This window comes from Cricetulus griseus, chromosome 3, assembly GCF_003668045.3.
Source record: "Cricetulus griseus strain 17A/GY chromosome 3, alternate assembly CriGri-PICRH-1.0, whole genome shotgun sequence".
NCBI lineage: Eukaryota > Metazoa > Chordata > Mammalia > Rodentia > Cricetidae > Cricetulus > Cricetulus griseus.
Window position 1 is genome coordinate 88,120,655 of NC_048596.1, and position 15,396 is coordinate 88,136,050.

At 43.0% G+C, this 15,396-nt stretch overlaps 1 protein-coding gene across 2 annotated transcripts in view; it reads right to left on the minus strand.

Moving 5' to 3' along the window:
* Parva (parvin alpha) overlaps positions 1-15,396 on the minus strand; it is a 155,703-nt gene that overhangs the window by 21,987 nt on the left and 118,320 nt on the right. For both annotated transcript variants that reach the window (XM_027410101.2, XM_027410102.2), the window contains exons 5-6: positions 9,662-9,802; positions 1,883-1,998 (exon numbers count right to left, since the gene is read on the minus strand). In XM_027410101.2, the coding sequence (XP_027265902.1) occupies positions 1,883-1,998; positions 9,662-9,802 (257 nt within the window). The remainder of the gene's footprint in view (positions 1-1,882; positions 1,999-9,661; positions 9,803-15,396) is intronic.

Consider the following 15,396-nt stretch of genomic DNA (forward strand, 5'->3'; position numbering starts at 1 on the left):
CAAAGCAGTTCAACCAACTTCAAAATCCTCCGTGCTCCATCCCTCCCTTTCCTGTGGCAGCATTTCAAAACACAAGATGGACTTGTGTGTGACTGGCTGGTAAGAATAACAAGTGGAGATGGTCTGGGTTCTTTAGGAAGACAGCTGTTCCAGGATGCTCTGGGCTGGCCACAAAATACTGGTCACAAAGGCAATAAAGGCAAAGAGCTCAATGACAAGGATTCTGAGTACCTGTCTATCAGCCATACTTAAGGGTCCTGTCAAGAACCACCCTCTGTCCCCTCTGTGTTGTCTTGTCTCTTTGAAGGCAGTGCCAGTGCACCCTATTCCTATTGTATCTTTATGATGCTTTGCAGAGTTGAGTGCCAGGAGGTGTGGAAGAGAGACTTTCTCATTAGGGCAGGAGTGATCTGTTGCTTAGGAGCGCAATTGTTAAATGCTCCCCTCTAGTTACCATCTGACCTGAAAACTCAAAGCCCTTTTGTCTTGTGAACAGGCCTGACCCGATCTGGCACAGTTAACCATCTCCAAAGCTTTCTCTTACTGACTGATGGCAGAGCTGCCTCCTGTTGTCTATTGCAGAACCCTGGATGGCCCTGGATACTTAGGGGGTGTGTGTGCATGCAGAGCACACCCTCTCACTGCATATTTATTTGGAAACAAAACAGAACAAAACAAAAAACCAACCCAGAGACAAGCAAACACAATGATGACCTTTTGCTAAGTGGGCACAAAGTTGGAAAATAAAATTGCATTTGAGTATTTAATGGGGTTAGGAGCAGAGTGAGCTAGCCATGGGGAGAGAGATTGCACCCTCATTGTGGAAATTACACAACCATATGTGAATGGAAACTCCATCCAACAGTCTGGATGAGATGGCTTGAGGTCCCAGATGGGCTTTGCTTGGGGACTGAGAAGCAGCAGCAAGGGGCATGAACAAACATGTATGCTCAGGCACACACCCACACACCCTTGAACATACAACACTTCCTCCCTACACACAAACTTACACATACTTTTACCCCCTATGCTTGAATACACACACACACACACACACACACACACACACACACACACACACATTCCTGTACACACAATTGAACACACACACACACACACACACACACACATTCCTGTACACACAATTGAACACACACACACACACACATTCCTGTACACACAATTGAACACACACACACACACACATATTTCTGTACACACAATTGAACATACACACATACTCTCACTCACACACACACCCTTGAACACACACATGGTTGAACACACTTCGCACATGCACATACATACATTTGAACACACACTACTCACAGGCACACAAACATTTAAACACACATTCCTCATGTACACACACACACACACAAGCTTGAACACACTCCTCACATGCACACACATATGCTTGAATATACACTCCTCTCACGTACACATACACATACACATTGTTGAATATGCATTCCTTCACACACAACACATGCATAACACTTACCCAGGGAATATGCATGATACATACAAACATCTTTTTTCCTCTTCAAGTCTGTATATCTCACAAACATATACACTGTACACCTTCAGCTATGCAAACGTATATACTATATACCTTCAGTTATATGTTGTACAGAGATTCTCCCAGCAGAAAAATGTAAAGCCCACACAAAACTACACTGCACACAAGCACACACTTATTCTTTGCATGCTTACCACGCATAAGGCAACAGGTGCTGATGTCTCCCAACACATAGCACAACCAAGTCTACTTAGTCTCCAGCAGCTGCCTTCTAAGCATCTATTCAATATGCTTTGACTGTTGCAGAGCTCAGCATCTGTGACTTAAGGATACATGTAAGTAGGGTAGCGTTCCTCTTACCTGGACCACAACCACTTGGATAGAAACATGGTCTGGGAGTCGGATTGGTGCCCGGAAATACTGAGACAGAGCGACCAACAGGTGGAGGATGGCAACCAGGCTCTTGGCATGAACAGCTGAAATACAAGATTAGAAAATGGAGCCTTTCTTCAGATTCTAGGCAAGGTAGGCATCTACTGAGGTTACAGCAGTGCCCCCCTTCAATGTTGCCTTGTTGCACCCTAAGCATCAGGGAATTCCCTCACTCATCACCTGTTCTCCCCACCCCTAACCCCCTTAATGTATGGCCATGCCCCATGGTTCTTTCTTGGACACTATGATTGGTAGCTTCCCAACATGGCATTTCTACTGTCGCTTGAGATTCCTCTTGAGGACTTCGGCAATGAATGAGCCTGGAGCTCAGATCAGTTCTCCTTGCCAAGGCCACTGTTCTCATCTGCACCTACTCCCTCCCCACCTGACAGGGAATACTGATTATTACCAATTCCCTTGTTCAAGGCTGGTCACAAACTTTTCTTTAATCAAGAGACACCAACTCAGGAGCCCTGGCTGTCTTCCTCTGTTGAAGGCCAACCTCCCTAGAAGGAATGGGAACCACTCTGGGGCCAAACTCCCTAGAAAAAGGCATGGGAACCACTCAGAAAGCTTAGCTGCTTGTGCCTGATAGGTGGGTGTAGTCCATGTCCCCAAGAAAACCCAAATATCTTCCACAGGTGCTAAGCCCTTTGCCTATACTAAACCATTTATGCTGGTTGTAGCTTTCTCAGTAGATGGGTTAAAGACTGACTTACATGGCTCACAGTCAGGCAGATTAGAACTCAAAGGTGACTTTGTTTCCCTGCTACCTGTTTATTGATGATGGCCTTGGGTAGGGGCCACTCTGGCCACTGAGCCTTAAGCTGGTCATCTCCTCAAACAAGGATGACAGGTCCCAGGTGGACATATACACTGTAAAGACTTCCAAAGATAACACGGGCAGACAGAGCTCCTGGAACACTGCAGGTGGCCAGGAATGACTGGTATTTTTCATTATAATCTGTGAGAAAGTACCTGGCATGGAGGCAATCAGGGCATGCCAACCCTTTCTCTTCCTGTCTCATAAAAGGGTAGACCCGCCAGGCTCTTTGCCTGCCTCAGAGGTCCTACTAGTGTTATGGCTCTTCATTACAGGGACATTTAAGGGAAAATCCAGAGTAGCACATGTCAATGTCACCAGAATTGGGCTCATTATCAGGGTGTCATTTGTCTTCCCTGGATCAAGAAAATCTGCTTTAGGTGCTTTGAGAAGCCACCAAGAAAGGAAATGATTCAGACAGTCCATTGACACTGTTCTTTATCATGGCTATTCCACAGGCAGCATCTCCTAATGTGGCTCAATGTGATACCAAGCAGCAGGTCTGTATTCCAGAAGATTCAGTTCTGGAAAACAGTGTCCATTGACTCTGACCTACAGTGACAACCTACAAAATACTTCCTGGTTGGGACTGGACCACTGATGTGGCACTGTTACTGAAGGATAGAGTCAAATCAGGGTTTGCTTGGATCCTGGGGACTGTAGGCACACTTGAGGCCCTCTTGCTTTTAATGACAAACTTGATGTTGGAAAAGCTCAGGTTCAGTCAAGTCCTGCCTGGTGTCACTACACATCATCTTGGCAAGTGATATCAAAGGCATTAGACAGATGTCAGACCCTTTCAACAAATATTCTGTCCTCCAAGGAATTCTTCTCAAAAGAAATAACCTTATACAGCCACACAGAGAATGTGGACAAAGATGCCAGTCTGTGTCACACATCATCATCAAAAGCAAAACCCTGGGAAACACATCCAGGAGGAAAAGGATGGCCAGATTAGGGCTTCCAAACTTGTTTTTGTCATTGAGAGACAACAAAACCATGCAGTTCTTTACCATGAAGTTCTGATGGGTCCAGAGCTTTCTGTGTAGTAGCCCAACCTGGCCCTCCTGAATTTTTTTTTAATTATTTGGGGTTTTTTTTTGTTTTGAAACTCATTTTAATTTTTTTCTTGATTAATTGCAGAGGGGGCACACATGTGCCATGGCATGCATGTGGAGATTGGAGGACAACTTTTGAGAGTTGACCATCACCTTCTACCATGTGTTGGGTTCTGGGGATTGAACTCAGGTAGTCAAGTTTGGTGGCAAACGTCTTTACCCGCTGAGTCATTTCACTGGCCTTTGAAGGTTGCTTTTTATTTTTACTCCTGCCTTCTTTCTCCCTCATAAGCAGAGAAGCCCTATGTTCTAAAAGCCAACAGCAGAACTCATGAGGGAGAGAGACCATGATGAGGGCCTTCCAGTCTTAACTGTAGCCCACCCATTTCTGCTTCTTTTCTTCCAGCTGTGTCTAAGTTTCTCCTTGTAATCCTGAGGCTAGACCAAGCATATGCAGCAACCACAGACTTCCTAAGTTATGATACAGCCACATAATAGAACCTTTGCACACAGAAAATCATGGTCAAGACAATGTCACCAAAATATTAACAATGCTAAAGGGAAATTCCACAGGAAGCAGACAAGAACACGAGCCATGCACATCTACATTCAGGTGTGTACAGGTGTATATACACACATGCATGCGTACAAACATGTACTTGTCATCAGCACGTGTAAAGGAATAGAAAGTCATTCTGGGTTGTGTGATGAAATCCTGAGCCCTGTCACTCTGTCCTGCTCAAGACTTGAACTATTCCTTGTCCAGTGTGTCCATACCATGGATGCTACTCCTCTGCTAGTCACCTGGTGGCCACATCAGGTGTCAGGCTGCCTCAGTATTACAGTGACTGTGTTATTTTACTTAATGATGACCCCAGGGCACAAGGACAGTGAGGCTGGCAATGCAGATATGTTGAAGTTGCCACTATGTAAAAAGGGACAGGTTTCAATAATACAAAAAACCCTGTGTACTGATATTCCAGATCTGCAGTAAGTATTATATGAATACTCCACATAATTATGAAAAAAAGAATATCATGCTAGGTTTCTTTACAATTAGATTTATTTACTTATTTATTTCATGTGCATGGATGTTTTGCCAGTATGCATGTCTGTGCAACACATGTGTGCCGATTCTACAGAGATCAGAGAAGGGCATCAGATCTCCCATTAGTGGAGTTATAGATAGTTGTGAGATGTCATGTGGGTGTTGGGAACTAAACCTACCCCCCTAAAAGAGTAGCCAGGGCTCTTAACTGCTGAGCCATCTCTCCAGCCCTTCATGTTAGTTTTGTTGTCATACCTTAAAGCACAGGAGTGATGGACATTGTGTATTATCAATGTGCCATTTGCATGGAAAAGGCAGTAATGGCAGGAGCACAAAACAAACCTGTAGACCAATAGGAGTAGAATACCAGGAAATAAACCCACATGGCTACAGCCACCTGATTTTTTAAGGGAAGTATAGAAAAACACACACTGGAGAAAAAAATTATAGCCTCTTTAACAAATGGTGCTGGGGAAAACCAGATATCAACATGCAAAAGAATGGAACTAGAGCTGTACCTCTCACCCCGAGTAGCAATCAATTTAAAATGGATCAAAGATCTCAATGTGGGACCTGACCAGTTGAAGCTGCTGGAAGAAGAACTAAGTAAAAGACTTCCATACAGGCAAGACAAAGCCTTTCCACAGAGAGCCAAATGGCTCTGGAAACAGCCTACAGAATGAGGGAAAGTCTTTGCCAGCTACTATCTAGATCTACAATATGTAGCTTCTATAAAGAACTTTCAAAAAAATTAAACATTATTCCACCCCCTAAATCATCAATCAATAAATAGGCAAATGTACTGAATAGACATTTCTCAAGAGAAATATGAATGGTCAATATATATATGAAATGGTGTTCAATATCTTTAGCCATCAGGGCAATTTAAAAGTACTGTGAGATTCCATCTCATCCCAGTCAGAATGACTACCATCAGGAGAACAAGTAACAACAAATCCCAGTGGGGACACAGGGAGTGAGGAACCCTCATTCACACTGGTGGGTCCACTGTAGGAATCAGCATGGTGGTTCGTCAAAAAACTAAAAATAGAACTACTGTATGTGCCAGCTAGATTGCTCCTGGCGCATCTCAAAAAAATTCCAAGTTGACATGCCACAGAGATACCTGCACATCCATGTTTGCTGCTACACTACTTACAATAGCCAGGAAATGGAACCAGCCTAGATGTCCATTAGCAGATGAATGGATATAGTATATGTGCACAATGGTACAATCTAATTCAGCTATAAAGAAAAATGAAGCTATGGCATTTGTAGGCAAATGGATGCAACTGGAGATCTAATGGTGAAATAAGCCATGCTTCTCTCTCTCTCTCTCTCTCTCTCTTTCTCTCTCTCTCTCTCTCTTTATTTCTTTCTTCTCCTTTTTCTTCATGTGTGTGCTCACATGTGAGGTGGGGAAGAAAAAGAGGAGGTGTGGGAAGGAAGAGGAAGAGGAAGACAAAGAGATCTTAAAGGACAGAGGGAAAAGAAGGAATGGGATACATATGACATGAAAACAAAATAAGGAACTATCTTGGATGAGGAATGAGATCAGCAAGAGAGGGCAAGAAGCTGGGAGAGGAGGATGGATTAGAACAAAGTATAGTGACACATGGGTATGAAAATGGCAGAGTGTAACCCAGTACTTTGTATGCTAACGTAAAGTAAAAAAAGATGGAAAAGCTATTCCATATGTGTGTCTATGCACATGTAATGTCTGGAACTACCCATGGTGCAGTAATCCCCTGGAGATTTGAAAGACACCCCCTTTGGATACAGGGAGATACTATCTATAAATGCAGAGCTGTGTATTCATGGGTGAATAAATAAAAACATGTTCTATTCATTCTTTATTACACACCACACACATGCACACACACACATGCACACATATATGCACACCTTGCAGTAATAATGCCAAAAATTTCAGGGCCCATCTCTGGATAGGCAGCTTATGGAGGCTGTGTGTACAGACTCAGTACAGCCTGGCTCTGCAGCTGGCTCTCTGGAACAGATTCCTGCCTCCATTATTCATCAATCTGTAATCAGGACAGTGGTGGTCCTTCAGCAAACATTAGTGGGCATCAAGTGTACTAGCCATAGGGAAAAAGCTAGAATCCCTGACCCTGGGATGGTGGTGATGTTCATAGCCTCATAATTCTTCTGTGCCTTGATTTTCCCATCCATGAAATGAGGGTGATGAAAAGAATTACCTGAGGTGAGTGAGCGAGCATTGCAAGGATTAAAATAGACATTAATATTTAAATGTTTATATACACTGGCATTTTCTAAATTTTCAATAATAAAAAATTCTGTTTGTGAACAGAAAAGAAAGAAATCTCTATAGTCCTAGATCAAAGACCTTGGTAACTCAGCAGTCTGTCCCTGCCACCCTTGCCCTGTACATAAAGGCGACATAGTGTCCCCAAATGCACAGCCAGGGCTGATTAGAGAGAAAGGGGAGACTTCTCCCTGTGAATTGTGCCTGCTCTGTTCCTTCTAGAACACACTGCTTCTTCTTGTAAACAAGCTCCAGCTCTTCTTGATGCCCGGAGGCATCACAGGGAGCAGCCAAGAGGATAATTATCCCTTCTGACCCACTAATCCATCTCCATTCTGAAGATCCAGCCAGGAAGAGTAATTCACAAGAAGTAAACAGACAGCAAAGACATCTAACTAAAGCCATCTGATATTAGCAACTGATATGTATGCATGTGCGTGTGTTATATGTGCATATGTTATATGAGTATGTTGCATATGTGTAAAGTCAGAGGTCAATATTAGGTGGCCAGTGTCTTCTTCAATTGCTCCACGCTGTTTTTTGAGACAAGGTCTCCTACTGAACCTGGAGTTCACTTATTCACTAGCTGGGGCTAGCCAGCAACCCCCATTGCTCCTCTTGTCTCTTTTAAATTAGCACTGTAATTACAGGCAAGTGGCACTACCCTGGGCTTTTTAACTTTTTTTTTTTTTAATGTGGGTGCTGGGGCTCAAATCCAAGGCCTCATTCTTGTAAGGCAAGCACTTTACCCAATGAGCCGTCTCCCCAGTCCCATGTGTCCTTTTCTGAACATCATTTAATTTCCCAGGGGCACAGGGAAATAGGGCTCCTTAGCAGGGCAGCTTCTGGGGCCTGGAGCCAGGCCCTGTCCTCTACCCTCAGGTGACTCTGGCTAAGCAGAGAATGCCCTGTTCCCAGCTTATCACACTGTTCTATGCCAGCAATGGTATAATTATGCTGAAGGAGGTTCTGGGCATTTTGGCTCCAATGTCAGAAACGAGGAGAGGAGATGCCCTGGCAGCTGCGAGGTCACTACAGTGGGGAATGAGGGATTTCTTTTTCTTTTCTAAGTTTGAAAAAAAATATTAAATAACACCCTCTGGGGGGGTGGATCCATTTTATGTCCTATAAATGGGATGCAATAAAACAAAGTCCCTAATACTTAGATCCAAACACCATGTAACTATTTCATTTGCACTGTAAAAACCTGCGTATGTTTCTTTACAAAGATAAAAATCATTAAACTCTCTGAGTGGGGATAGGCAGTCATTGCTAGTATCAGGTGGCCCACTGGCTTTCTGCTGAATCTGAGTTAGAGTTTATATTAGATGCCAAGGCACACTCTTGAGGCAGCAAATGAATGAATAGTCTAGGAACTGCAGAGATGGCTCAGAGGATAAGAGGACTAGCTGTTTTTTTTTCCAGAGGACCTGGGTTCAATTCTCAGTACCATTTGGCAGCTCACAACCATTTGTAGCTCCAGGCCCAGGGTATCTGACATCTCCTTCTAGCATTTGTGGGTACTGCATCAAGCAAAACATCTATACATAGCTTTAAAAAAAAAAAAGGGTTTATATTTTCTGAAATTTTTGAGCTACACTAGCAGTCAAAGGTGGAACTTAAAAAAAAATCATGTTCTAAGGGGCAGGAAGATGGTTTAGTATGTAAAGGTGCTTGTTGTAAAGCCTGGTGACTAACTGTCAACTTGACACAATGAAACACTGATTGCATTGGGTTGGCCTGTGAGGGTTTCTAGTGGACTGTCTTAACTGATGTGAAGCCAATGAGGTTACCCATCCTGTTTATAGGACTTAAAATGGATCCACCACTTAGGTTAAAAACATTTTTTTTTTCAAATTTAGAAAAAGATCCCCCGCCTCACGTAGTGACTGAGTAGCTGTGAGACCCCACCCAGTGTGGGGGGCGTCATTCCCTAGGCAGGGGTCCTGAACTAAGTGGAGAAACCAAGCAGAGTGGACACAATTAAGCAAATGAATCTATGTGAGGGTGGAAGGAGAGCACTGACTTCACAAAGGCATCTGCTGACCTCCCAATCTGTACCAAGGCATGAGCCTTCCCCCTCATCTCTTCCCACTGTACCAACCCACAGTCTAATAAATAAAATATCAAAACAAACCCTTTTTCAGTGCTTTGGACCTCAGCAGTATCTTTGCTCCTTTTGAGAAACAGAGTGGAAGTGTCAGGGGGTGGGGTTTGGGATGGAACTGAACCTCACTCTTGGCTTCTCAGCTGTGTGGACCTGTGGCCTCAGCATCCCAATGTCTCTACATGCTGGAGACAGCAGCAGTGCTCTCAGCAGGCTGTATAGGTCTCAGAAGTGGCTCCAGGAATGTATCATTTCCTTTCTGAGCTGACCTCACACAAGGCTGCCACAGAAAACCTTCCAGACAAAGGGACACTGGCATGGACAGGAATGGTGGGGACACATCGGGGACTGTGTCGTTTCACAGCTCTCCTCCTCTGCACAACTCACAGTCTACATTCCACTTGATGCTCCTGGGTGGAAGCTTCAGGGTCTCATTGATCTTCTCCAGCACAGTCTGCAGCTTCTGCTTCTGGGCAATCTCTGACTGGGTAACCTCTGCCACGTTGAGCTTCTCACTCTCCAGTTTCTCTGGGGTGACAAGGAAAAACAGCAGCCCTTATCTCAAGTCACAGAAAACCTAATTCATGTCGATTTCTTCATCCATTCACTTATGACAACATTCACTCAATCACTGAATATCTATAGTCAAGCCTATGATTGTTTGGGGTTTCCCCCAGATAATCAAATCTGGAGATGCTGAGTGTCCTGTGGAAAATGGTACTGTGTTTGCCTAGAGTCTATGCAATCCTCTTGTATGCGTCAATCATCTCTGAATTTATTCAAATGCCTCATATAATATAAAGATCATTATACACTGTTATTCTATATTATTTATAGAATCACAACAATAAAAGTATAGGTATTTTAATACAGATGCAATTTTTACTCAAATATTTCAATTTACAGTTTGTTTTAATGCCATTTTTGTTGCTGTGATAAAATACCCCAACAAAAAGCAACTCAGTAGAGAACATTTATCTTGGATCATAGTTCCAGGCTCCATTCCATCACTGTGGGGAAGTCACATGATATCATTCAGAGAGATATGAATGTATGCATGCTCACTTGGCTACATTTCATCACTGTGGGGAAGTCACAGGAGCCTGAGATACTTGGCCATATGATATCATACAGAACAAGGGTTGTGTGCATGTTCACTCACTCGTGCTCAGCTCTACTTCTCCACTCACAGTTCAGAATTCCCCGCCTAGGGATTGGTGCTGCCCACACTGGGCTGGGCTTCCCACATCAGTTAGCTGCATTAACACAATTCCCCATAGACACACCCACAGGCCCACTCAGTGTACAGTGTAGACAATTCCTCATTGAGACAGTTTCCCCAGTTGGTTCTAGGTTGTATCATGTTGCATCTGCAGACGTGAATCCTTTGGATATGAAGGACAAACTGTTTGGAGGACCTTCTAGAAGATCAACATTGCTCCTTGTCTAATGAATGGCAGCATCGGTCCTGGGGATACCTTTGATTGTGCCATGGGCCCCCAGGACCACAGAAGTGGGAGATTTAACTGGCCATCTTTGAATGTTCTTCCTTCATTCTGGGTTTCCCCCTCTTCTTTTCCAAGGATACCACAGTGTCCTAGTTGACCAGCCTTCTGTCAGATAGCTATGTCCTTCTTATAGACAACCTGTTGACTTTTGTATGTGTGTCACATCCAATGACATCAGTCTGATGGAAGCATCTCTTTCCCTTTCCCTCTCAACCCCACCCTCACCCCAGTGCCAATTTGGTCAATTCCAAGGCACATTTTTCATATCCCTAAAATCAGACTTCGTCTTAAAACTGGTGGCCTTCTATAAGTCCTGCCAGTCAGGTGGAAGATGAGCCCCTTGTGGGACTGTTACTTCCATGTTCTAATAATCCCACAGGAGCGTCTACAGAAAGAATCAGACACAAATCTGAAGCAAGAAGAAATAGGTGAGTGGGAATTTTTTTTCTCTCTGATGGTGCTCACATTGTGTGCACTTCAATACCAATGCATCTCATATGTCCTGACACAGGAGACAGCTTGATCATTTTACTAATATAAATTCATATTTTAATCTCTCACAAAGGACAAAACAATGGTAGCCTCCTTGATGGGAATTACAGGGTCTGCATCTAGATCCATCTAAGTCCATGCTCCCCTGCTTATTCAGGACTGACAGAATGCATGGCTCAGAATGTGTTTAAAATAGCTTTTCTCTGCATTTCTAAGGGCTGCCATATAAATATTTCAACTTTCCATCAGTGCTCTGATCAGTGCTTATTTATTTTTCCTAACTCTAGCTGACACAAGTTATATGCTCCTTGGTGTGAGACTGTCCACTGGAGAATCTGTGCAGCTTCTGAAGATTCATGAATTATTGTCAGCACTATGGCAGGATGACTGCGGGCTATTTGTATGTGCAGCATCTTCAAATGGATCTCTCTGCTCTTTTCAGTTGATTCAAACCATCCTTCACTTCTAAAGTGCAAGGATTTATCAAGCATATAGCAAACCTTATATATCTTGTGTGTGTGTGTGTGTGTGTGTGTGTGTGTGTGTGTGTGTGTGTGTGTGTGTGTTTGTGTGTGTGATGGGGGAAAGGAGACAGAAAAAGCTCAGAGAGCAATTTGCCTAAGTCAGTTCTCCCCTTTGACCCTATCGGTCTCAGGGATCAAACTCAGGTTGTCAGACTTGGCTGCAAGCACTTTTAGCAAATGAGTGATCTCGTCAGTCTGCCTTTTCCATTTTAAAGTTGAATTCTTATTTTGAATCCTCTCCTATTAAAGAAAGGGAAAGTTCGCTCCGCACTGCCACCCTGCCCTATTGTTTCTTGCTGACACAGGATCTGTCCTTAGAAGAAAGCTATTTTTTCATACATTACGATCGCAAGCACTGGGAAGGGCTGCACAAAACACTGTGATGATAGTTTGAAGCCCGATCTTGACCTGGGGGGACCCGGGGGAGGGGGGGGGAGGAGCTGCTGGACTACTAGAGGGCTAGGTGAGGGGAGGACAAGGATGTGAGAGCTAGGGACTTGCTGGCCCACTCTATGGATTTTCATATTTACATTTTTCTAATGGCCAGCATTAAGCATTTCTATTTGAGTATCTTCTCTTTTCTCTCTTTCTTTCTTCCCCCGCCCCAAGATTGGGTTTCACTGTGTAGCTCTGGATAACCTAGAACTCACTATGTAGACCAGGCTCACTCACCCTGAGATCACAAAAATTGGCCTGCCTCTGACTCCCAAGTGCTGAGTTTAAAGGAGTGCTCCATGACACCTGGCTTTGCCCTCATTTTTAAAGCAATAGGTGGGAAATAGGAAATATAGACCTGGAGGTACTTGCCACCTGACAAGGCAAGCCTCATGATCCATGCAAAGGTAGGAGAGAAGGGACTCTTATCCGTTGTCAGCAGGAGTGTGTATGTTCATGCACATCTACAATAAACAATTTTTTAAAAAATCTAAATAAAATTTTAAAATGAGATTATAATGCATATATACACACATGTAGAAAAGCACACTTTTTTTTTTCTGTACAAATTTATATCCTGAGGATCTTTCTAGGTTCAAGTCATTCTTTTGAAAAATGACTCTGTACCACACAGAGCTTATTGCACATTTGATCATCCTCTGTAGGTATCTAGCCAGGTTCTATCCTGTTTTCTCTGTTTGCAATAAACATCCCATGTGTCCAAGAAACGAATAGTTGCTGACAAGAATAGAAGCCCATGCCTCACACCATTTGCTCTTGTATCTGGTCATCTCTCCAAATCCCTCTCATTAGTTCTTACATTATTTTACTCAGTAAGACCTTCCTTCCTTCTTTCCTTCCTTCCTAAGTTGTGTGCATGTGTGTAGATGTATGCATACATGTGAAGCTAAAGGTATCTTCCTCAATTGCTCTTCATCATATTTTTTTTTTTTTTGAAGCAGGGTCTCTCACTAAATCTAGAGTGCACTGATTTGCCTAGTCTGCCAGTGAACCCCAGAGAACCCTCCTGCCTCCACTCCCCAAGCCTGATTATATATATACACACACACACATGCTGCTATAGCTTTTCACATGGATGCGGTATACAGACTCAGGACCTTCTGCTTGTGCGGCAGGCACTTTACCAACAGAGACACACACCCACTCAACTATTTTTACAGCTACATAATATTATTCCTCCATGATGCCAAGGAATTAAAGATACTTTCTTTTTCTAGACTTCTAATTTTCTCCTATTCTTAGAGTAATATTAGCTGGGTCTTTGCAAATCTATTGCTGAAGCATTATTTTCCAAGGAAGCCATTTCTCACACATTTCCATACTTCTGCAAATTGCTCGTTAATTGGTTAACATTTAGGAAGTGCTAATATGATTTTGAAATAGGATATGGTTTAGAATTTGTTTTCAGGTGTATTACTTTGTGGCCATTTCCCTGCTTTTAGTTAGAAAACTAAGATGTTCTTGCAGAGATTGGCTTTACACAACAATGGAATGGCATTTAACAAACGCAGAAAGTGTGAAGACAGGGCAGAATAAACTCAATTACCAGAACAATGGAATGATCCTTATGCTTTAACTTATAGAGTTGCAACACAGATCACAGCCTCAAAGAATCAGAGCCTGTAAAATCCCCTTCCTATTCAACTATTCCAAATCACTTTTGTTTTCAAACATTTGTTTTCAAATATCCATTAAATTTAAAAAATAATCAGAGAATTACTTGCTTTATGGACACGACCAAATTTTGTGGAGTTCCACACACTGTTAAAAAGAATGAGAGTTCTCCAGTTAGAGGCTGTATCATACACTATATAGAGGTCAGAGCTGTGAACTGTATTATCATATTTTACTGGTGTGTGTGTGTGTGTGTGTGTGTGTGTGTGTGTGTGTGTGTGTTTGGCAGTACTGTGGATTGAACCCAGGGGCTTGTGCATGCAGGTAAGCATTCTTCCACTGAGCTACATATGCCCAGCCCTGTAAACTTTTCTGAGTGTTTTTATTATTTGTGTGTGTATGTGCACATGCACGTGTGTGCTTGCAGAAGCCAGAAGAAAGCATTGGATTCCTTGACATTGGAGTTATAGGCAGTTGTGAGGAGGCTGATATGGGTGATATGCTGGGAATTGAACCCAGGTCCTCTGCAAGAACAGCAAGTGCTCTTAACCGCTAAGACATCTCTCCAGCCTTCTGAATATATTGTTAAGAGGTTTATTATTATTTTTTTTAAAGAAAATCTACCTATGGTATGGAAAATTTATTAAGTTCTTTTATCTTCTTTCCTTCCCTTCCTTCCTTCCTTCCTTCCTTCCTTCCTTCCTTCCTTCCTTCCTTCTTTTCTTTTCTTTTCTTTTGAGACAGGGTTTCTCTGTAGCCCTGGAGTATCTTGGAACTGGTTCTGTAGACCAGGGTAGCCGTGAACTCAGAGATCCACCTGCCTCTGCCTTCCAAATAAATACTGGGATTAAAGGCGTGTGTCATCATGCCCAGTATGGAGGTTTGAATAGGAATGGCCCCCATACACTCACATGTGTGAATGCTTGGCTCATAGAGAGTTTTACTATTAGGAGGTGTGGCCTGGTTGGAGGAAGTGTGCCATTGTGGGGGAAGGCTTTGAGGTCTCATATGCTCAAGCTACATCCAGTATAGGACACACTGATTCTGCTGCCTTTGGATCAAGACGTAGAGCTCTTAGCCACCTCTCTAGCACCATGTCTGCCTGCATGCTGCCATATCCTGCCATCATGATAAAGGACTAAATCTCTGAAACTATAAGCCAGCCCCAATTAAATGTTTCCCTTGTTAGAGTTGCCATGCTCACGGTGTCTCTTCACAGCAACAGAAACCCTAACTAATACACCAGACATCCTCCTCTTTGTGGAGACATGGTCTCACTCTGTAACTCATGCTGGCACTGAGCTCAAGGTTCTCCTGTTGCAAGATTCTGGATGCCAGCATTTATGTCCCTTGGAATAATGACTGTCACTTGAACTCTTTTATGATGACTATGCATAGGTATGTGTAAGTTTAAAAGTTCAATATTTTTCTAGTCATTTTAATTGCTCATCTATGTAGTGAGTTTAGGAATGCTTTTTTTACCTTAGAGGCTACTTTGTATGGCATGAAATAAATACCTCCATATTCT